At 44.9% G+C, this 8,874-nt stretch overlaps 1 protein-coding gene across 1 annotated transcript in view; it reads left to right on the top strand.

Annotated features, from left to right (window-relative positions):
* Positions 1-8,135, top strand: part of LOC308169769 (glypican-6-like) — a gene marked incomplete at both ends in the record, with an annotated part of 249,102 nt that extends 240,967 nt beyond the window's left edge. The window contains one exon of the mRNA XM_080544507.1: positions 7,639-8,135. Coding sequence (XP_080400633.1) covers positions 7,639-8,135 — 497 coding nt within the window. The remainder of the gene's footprint in view (positions 1-7,638) is intronic.
* Between the last annotated feature and the right edge of the window lie 739 nt (positions 8,136-8,874).

Here is an 8,874-nt window from a genome sequence, read left to right as displayed (position 1 = left end):
ATTCGGGGGAAAGCGAGACAGACAGACAGACAGACAGACAGACAGGCAGACAGACAGACAGACAGGCAGGCAGACAGACAGACAGACAAAGAGACAGACAGACAGACAGACAGACGTTGTTAAGAAACTGTATAACAGTGTTGGTGACAACGCAGGAGATGACAGATGACAGCCAGACAGACAGGCCGACAGGCCGACATGCAGGCAGGCAGGCAGGCAGGCAGACAGGCAGGCAGGCAGGCAGACAGACAGGCAGGCAGGCAGGCAGACAGGCAGGCAGGCAGGCAGGCAGGCAGGCAGGCAGGCAGCAATGTTAATACTGTTATATTTTTTTGTGTGTGTGTACAATCTCTACATGCTTACATTGGGCCACATCTTAAAAAAGAAAAACAAATATATATATATTTATAACTAAGCTAAAAACCTTCATGTTCTGCAGCAGTTATGGTTGAAAACTAACACTTCTATCTATGTATTTTTATCCATAATCTATTATCTTATTAAATGTTTTATCTATTTATTATCTCCAGTAGTTATGAGTTTAGGCTGAAACATGTTGAATGGTTCATAATCAAGCCCTGTGAATTCACTGTAAACATCGGCTAAATGTGTTTGCAAACGTGTCGTTTTACACTGCGATCTTACACACCGTATCGTGCAGGATAATAATAATAATAATAATAATAATAATAATAATAATAATAATAATAATAATAATAATATAGCGCTTTTCTAGACACCCAAAGACGCTTTACAAACTGAAAAGATCGAGTAATAAAATAAAAAGAAACAAAATAAGAAATAAAAGAAAGTATTGGGGTCTTATTCATTTTTAGATTACTAATCTAAGTCCAAGTGTCTTTGTAGGACATTATACAATATACAGTTAGTTCCGACCAAGTAATTTGATTGGACAAGAGGCATTCCATGAGTGCTGATATACAGTATAACAGCACTGGGACCTTTAACTATATATGTATCACTCCGCCGCACAGATGCTAAATGACCGTTAATTAGACTACATGTTTGTGTTCAGGTTACTAGGCAACAGTCCATTTGAAGTTCAGTTGTGGAACTAAGTTTTGTTTATTTTTATGATTAAATAAACAAAAAAAATCATAATCTGTTGTCGCTTATTACTGTTAACTAATAAATTGCGCTGTAGAACTGTTGTATAAAAGCAATATCACACTCGAGGTCGTGCTGTGAAGCCTGATTTATACTCCTGCGTCGAATTTACGCACGGCTACGCCGTAGCCTACTCTCTCCAAGTGTATAGTTCTACGTTGGTCCGCGAACCGCGTCGCGTTGGTCGGTGTACTCATAGCGGCATAATAGCGATCAAAAAACATATTTTTGTTATGCTTGTTGTAAAGAAAATGTCTATAATGCATTGAAATGACAATAAACTAAGATAATAAGATGGTTATCATACATTTTCAAATCTTTATTAATAAGTAATCACAGAAAAGGTAAATGACATTTCTGTCATGACTTCCGCATTTACGAGAGAGTCGGAATGTGACGCTACCAAGCGGACCAATCACAGTTCTTATAGATAACTTAACATTAAATATGTCTATCATAAATATAATTTAAACCCAACGAACAGCCATGGGGCTCCCTGTAACAAATAATTTATTTCTAAATAAACAGGACATTGTACATCTCGTAAATGTGAATCGCGCTCCTTATAGGAAGGCTGTGCCTGACGCTTCCATAGGGCACTCCGTTGGAACTCAACGGAGCTCAAAGCGGCACAATAGCGATAGTGTTTGTGTTGTTCGTGTCGTTCAATGAGAAACAGTTCAATGAGAATGTTTTTATAACTTTTATTCACGTGCTCTGGTTACATCAACTCCATCTACCTAGTACCTATTAGTTCCTGTCCTGTCACTACCACTACATCATCTCCGGTCCTGTCCTATAACAAGGACCTCTACTGACACCTAGTGGTAGGAGTATCCAATCGTCACATCCTCCTTTCTTTGAGGTAAGAAAAATAACAAACAGCTAACAGTTCAAGTTACACAAATTACAGGTATCAGCTACAATCTTAACTGCAGCTATGTCCTTAAAGCATTTGACTGAAACACACAACCAAACATGTTTACTATGAACTAACCCTTAAACTTTCTTTTATATGTATAACATATCAACTCAAAACATTAAACACATTCTTACACATTCATGCTTATTGTCTTTTTTTTTTTTTTTTTTTTACAAGTTCAGTCTATCAGGCTTTGTGATGTGTCTTGTGGATCTTCTTATCACAGGTTCACTTGACATGTGTGTGTTAGTGTGTGGTTCAGTATATCTGTCTGTGTTACAGTCACTTGGAAGTGGACGGATGGGCTCAGACTCACTGCAGGCTTCACTGAGCTCTGGAACAGCTTCTGGAGTTTTTAGGAGACTGCGGCGATTGCGTCTGAAGATTTGTCCTTCTTCTGTTCTCACCGTGAATGACCGTGGAGCGACTTCGTCAAGAACAGTGGCTTTTGTCTTCCATCCACCAGGATCTTGAATCCTGACTGTGTCGTCGCTTGAGAGTGGTGGAAGCTGCTTGGCTGTTCTGTCATAGAATGACTTCTGCTTCATCTTCTGTAGCTGTAGCTTTTGTTTCAGCTTTGGACGTCTTCTTTGCTGTGAGTAACTCGGCAGTGTGGTACGAAGCTTTCTCTTCATGAGCAACTCAGCAGGTGACAGTCCACACTCAAGAGGTGATGCTCTGTAGCTGAGTAGAGCAAGGTATGGATCTGAGTCACTGTCAGCAGCTTTCTTCAGGAGTTGCTTGAGAATGTGGACTCCTTTCTCAGCCTTTCCATTAGACTGTGCATAGAGAGGACTGGAGGTCACATGATTGAAGTCGTACTGTTCTGCAAACTCTCTCCACTCTCCGCTACTGAAGCATGGTCCGTTATCAGACACAACGGTATGTGGTATGCCATGTCTGGCAAAGATCGATTTTGTGTGTGTTATGACACAGGCTGATGACATGTTTGCTAGCAGTGCCATTTCAGGGAAGTTGGAATAATAGTCAATGACTATTACATAGTCTCTTCCTTTGAGATGAAACAAGTCCATTCCTACCTTGTGCCACGGTGCTGCTGGCACATCAGCTACTATCATGGGCTCTTTGGTTTGCTTGTTCCTATGCTCCTGACATGTTTGACACCTGCTTATCAGTCTCTCTATGTCTTTGTTGATTCCAGGCCAGTAGACAGTATCTCTCGCCCTTCTTTTACACTTTGCGACACCGAGATGACCTTCATGGATCCTCCGTAGCATGTCCTGCCTCAGAGCTCTTGGGATGATGATTCTGTCGTGTTTTAGCAACAGCAGCCCATAGACTACACTCAGCTCACCTCTGACATGGAAGAACTGTGGACAGGAACCTGGAGGCCATCCATTTTGCATGTTGCTGATGACTTGTTGCAGCTCTGTGTCTTTCGCTGTTTCCTCAGCTATCTGTCTGGACTTGGAGTCTGATACAGGAAGCACAGCAGACACCATGTTCACATGCCTCTGAACATCCTCTTCAGTTGTACTGACACTGTCCCCTGTTGGTGCTCGCGAGAGTGCGTCAGCGAGTACTAGATGCTTTCCTGGTGTGTAGATCAGTCCAAAGTCGTATCTTTGCAATCTCATCATCATTCGCTGTATTCTTGGTGACATCTCATTCAGATTCTTTTTGATTATAGCGACTAATGGACGATGGTCTGTCTCTACAGTGAAGCAGGGGAGGCCATATACGTAGCTGTGGAACCTCTCTAGCCCAAACACTAGCCCTAAACACTCCTTTTCTATTTGAGCGTAACGACACTCAGTTTCTGTCATAGACCTAGATGCATAGGCTACCGGTTTCCAGTGTTCACCCTCAGCCTGAAGGAGTACTGCACCAATCCCATCTTTTGATGCATCTGTGGACACTTTAATCCTCTTTGTGTGGTCGAAGAATGTTAGCACAGGTGCAGTGGTTAGTGCTCTCTGGAGCACTTGCCATTCATGCTCATGTTTGGAGGTCCACTTGAACACACTCTCATTGTGCAGGAGCCCACGGATGCAGGATGTTTTCGCTGATAGGTTGGGGATAAATTTACCTATAAAGTTGACCATCCCCATGATGCGTAGCACCCCTGTTTTGTCTGTGGGCCTCGGCATGTCGAGTATGGCGTTGATTTTCTCCTGGTCGGGTTGGACACCTTGTGCTGAGAGCTTGTCTCCAAGGAAGACTATTTCCTGAACTCCAAACTGGCATTTGCTCCTGTTGAGCTTCAGTCCATTCTTCCGTATGCTCTCCAGCACTTTTGTCAGCCTCTCATTATGTTCTTGGATTGTGGAGCCCCAGACAATGATGTCGTCCACATAGGCTCGAACTCCATCCAGCCCCTCGATGATGTGTTCCACTGCTCTATGAAATATTTCAGACGCAGAGATTATTCCAAATGGAAGTCTGAGGAAGCGGTATCGACCAAAAGGAGTGTTGAAGGTGCAATATTTGGTGCTGCTCTCTTCTAATTTGAGTTGCCAGAACCCTTGTGATGCATCAAGCTTTGTGAAGTATCTTGCACCCGCCATTTCACAGGTGATTTCCTCACGCTTGGGTATCTGGTAGTGTTCACGCCTGATGTTCTCGTTTAGATCTTTTGGGTCCATGCATATTCTTAGGTCACCGTTTTTCTTTTTTACACACACCATTGAATTGACCCAGTCTGTTGGTTCTTCAATCTTCCTTATTACACCCAGTGTTGTCATCCTGTTTAGTTCCTCCTTTAGACGGTCTCTCAATGGTGCTGGGACCCTTCGTGCAGCATGCACAACTGGCTGTGCATTTTCTTTGAGCTGGATTTTATAGGTGAATGGCAGTTCACCAAAGCCCTTGAACACATCTGAATAGCTCTGCACTATGGATTCAACAGAGTCACTAGATGTGCTCACAGTTGTGTTGATGCAGTACACTCTTTTCACCAGCTCTAAATCTTCGCATGCTTTATCACCTATCAGTGAGTCTAGTCCTTCAGCTACCACAGAGAAGAGTAAGTGGTGCACTTTCCTTTTCACTGTTACTTTCAGCTTGCATGTGCCTAAACAGTCAATTCTCTGTCCATTATAGTCCTTAAGCTCAAGCATTTTTCTTTGAATTTTTGGCTTTTCTTTCATTGCTTTGATGTCAGACATGCTGATTAGATTTGCTTTTGCACCAGTGTCTAGTTTCAGAGTGACTATAGTCCCATTTATTTGCAGTGGTACTATCCATTTATCTTGCTTGACAGCATTTATCTGCTTCTGTGGCTCTACTTCACAGCCCACCATGCCAACAACATATGGGTCACTGTCACTGTCAGTTTCAGTGTCTTCCCCCACTATATTTACAGGTTTTCCCATCCTTTTCTCTTTCCCTTTAGAGAAGCACTGTTTGGCAAAGTGGTTATTTCCTTTACAATGAGAGCATTGCTTACCAAAAGCTGGACACTCCCTTGGCTTGTGCTGCGAGCCACAGCGTTTGCAGTTGAACGTCTCACCGTCTGTCCGTTGCGTTTGTGCGCGTTGTTTTCCTTTGTAGAAGACCGCGGCAACTGTCACATCATCACTCACTTTCATGGAGCCCGCTGCCATCTCGCCGAACGTCCTCGCGTGAATCCGGGACAGCTCACTCGCATGACAGATCTTGATTGCCCCCTCTAATGTCAACTCAGCTTCCCTCAGCAGCCTTTCCCTGACCTTTTTATCCTCCACACCAACTACGATCTGGTCCCTGATCATGGAGTCCTTTAGTGTAGCAAAGTTACATGACCGTGCTTTTAGCTTTAGGTCAGTCAGAAAACTATCGAAAGGCTCGCCCTGCTGCTGGATTCTAGAACGGAACACATATCTCTCGTACGTCTCGTTCTTTTTGGGAGAGCAATGGGCATCAAATTTCCCGAGCACTTTATCCAGCTTCTCGTTATCATCTTCTTCCTCAAACACGAACGTGTTATACACTTCTATGGCTTGTGGGCCTGCTATTGTTAGTAAGAGTGCTACTTTCCTGGTGTCCGGCTTCGTTTCCAATCCCAACGCTGTAATGTAGAGTAGAAACTGTTGTTTAAAAGTGCGCCAATTGCTGTCGACATTCCCCGTCAGTTGCAGACTCGTCGGTGGCTTCACTGAATCCATGTCGCATTTCACAGTTGTATCTTGCACTGTTTTACTCCTGGTACCATGTGTTGTTCGTGTCGTTCAATGAGAAACAGTTCAATGAGAATGTTTTTATAACTTTTATTCACGTGCTCTGGTTACATCAACTCCATCTACCTAGTACCTATTAGTTCCTGTCCTGTCACTACCACTACATCATCTCCGGTCCTGTCCTATAACAAGGACCTCTACTGACACCTAGTGGTAGGAGTATCCAATCGTCACAGTGTTCTTGTTGTAGAATTTTTCAAATCTTTATTAATAAGTAATTACAGAAAAAGTAAATGACATTTCTGTCATGGCTTCCGCATTTTGGCCGACGAGAGAGTCGGAATCTTGTCGGAATCATGTGCTACCAAGCGGACCAATCACAGAGCTTACGGTTACGTAAGCACTGCCGCGTAGTTACATTTTTGGAGAGGTGCACGTCAATCTACGCTGTAGCCTACGCAAGGCTACGCGGGCCTACGCAAGCTACGCAAGCTACGCCGTAGCCTACGCCGTCGGTTTTACGCAGAAGCATAAACTGGGCTTTATACTGAATAACAGCACGGCTGTGATCGTCTTCGGTACTCGGCCTGCGGCCTCGTACCTACGACCGAATCACAGCCGTGCTGATATTCAGTATAACACACTCCCTCTCGTGTGATATTGCTTAAATCTACTCTGTATACTGCAAGTATATCTAGCTTAGAGTCCTTAGCAACTACGCCTAGATTTCCGGTGGAGAAGCGGCGAACAAGCTACGCCAGAGTCCTCTCTCGGCATTCTTTTGAAAAGTGAAAAGTCTTATGAGCATGATCAATGTAATGTTAGCTAGCTACCTCTAAACATGGATTTGGCTGGGCATACATTAATTAATTTGAGGTGGTAAACACAGTCTGGCTATCTTATCTGTCTGGTTAACTTATTACAGTTTTATAGGATAGCAGTTAAATATAGATTCAGTATCAGACGTGTCATTTTACACTGCGATCTCTCACGCCGTATCGGGCAGGATAGCAATCTCACGCGCCGTATCAGACAGGATAGCGGTTGAATACAGATGCATCATCTGCGATCTCTCTTGTATTTTTTTATGCTGTATGTAAAGCACTTTGAATTGCCCCTGTTGTATGAAATGTGGCATACAAATCTGCTCCCTGGTGTTTTTGCTATAATGTGTCTTTTAAGAACAGCACAGTGTTTTGCTTGATGACACTGTCGAGTGGGGAGGGCAGAGTATATTTTCATCATGAAATCAAATCCCTTGAAATGTTTTTTTTATAATCTATGTAAAGCACTTTGAATTGCCCCTGTTGTATGAAATGTGCTATACAAATACATTTGCCTTGGCTTGTATATAACATACTGTTATGTGTGTGTGTGTGTGTGTGTGTGTCTGTGTGTGTGTGTGTGTGTGTGTGTGTGTCTGTGTGTGTGTGTGTGTGTGTGTGTGTGTGTGTGTGTGTGTACTTCCAGGTGACGAGGGCAGTAGTAGCGGTAGTGGCAGCGGCTGCACAGACGGCTGCACCACAGAGTTTGTGTTCATGGGCACGGCCGCCCCGCCCCGGGTGGACGCAGACAGGAGCGACGAGAGGGCGGCCAGCACAGCCCCCCCACACCCCCCCGGACCCCCCTTACTGCTGTTGGCCGCCCTGTCCCTCTCCCTCCTGCACACACACACACCTGGACACGCCCTCCTGCTGCTGGCCGCCCTGTCCCTCTCCCTCCTGCACACACACACACCTGGACGCTCCCTCCTGCTGCTGGCCGCCCTGTCCCTCTCCCTCCTGCACACACACACCTGGACACGCCCTCCTGCTGCTGGCCGCTCTGTCCTCACCACCCCTCACCCTCCTGCCACTGCACACGCCCTGGAGAGAACACTGTATCTGCACACGACGCCACCAAGGACCCCGCTACTCTCTTATACTCCCACATCGACAGCAAGTTCTCCTGCTCTGGCCCTTAGCTAACCGGACAGGACTAGGACTAGCCGATGGAGAACTTCCAGAAACTTCTGGAGCTGAGGAGAGATCCTGACTGGCATCACCAACCAGGCCGTCCCTGGCAGAGTGAGTTTCAACTGTTTCAATTGTTTCAATTGTTTTCATCCGAAAGCTGCAGAATAGTTTTTTTATCACTGTAAATGTTGCCTCTTATGTACCAGAGAATGTGTGATATCTAGGGTCCATTTTGTGTGATATAATTGGTGCTAAATGTTTCCACAGGAGCTCATTAGGCTGTGTTGCCTCAGCCGGCTCTCAGGGAAAGGCCTGCAGCAGAGAACTTAACTCGTTCAGTGCAGAGGGTGAATAAAGTCGCCCAAACGGTCGACGTTTTACAACATTCGAAAACGGTGTGTCAGCAAAGCCCGGAGGATCCTCAGAGATCCCAGCCATCCCAACCACAGTCTGTTTGAGCCGACGCCGGCCAAAAGGAAGTAACAAAGCCTCTTCTAGAGCCTCAGGGCCAAAACTCAGAGGCTAACCAACAGCTACTGACCCCAGGCTAACCAACAGCTACTGACCCCAGGCTAACCAACAGCTACTGACCCCAGGCTAACCAACAGCTACTGACCCCAGGCCTTCAGGCTCATGAACAAGCTGACTGTAGACAATTGACTATCATCCCCAAGCACACCCCATGCATACAGACTACTTTAACCCTAAGCTCATAGCCACTTTACTACTTGATTACTACTAGTAGTCACTT

Source organism: Nansenia antarctica, assembly GCF_963989245.1.
Source record: "Nansenia antarctica genome assembly, chromosome: 13".
In the NCBI taxonomy this organism is placed as follows: domain Eukaryota; kingdom Metazoa; phylum Chordata; class Actinopteri; order Argentiniformes; family Microstomatidae; genus Nansenia; species Nansenia antarctica.
This window is presented reverse-complemented; position numbering and strand designations above follow the sequence as displayed.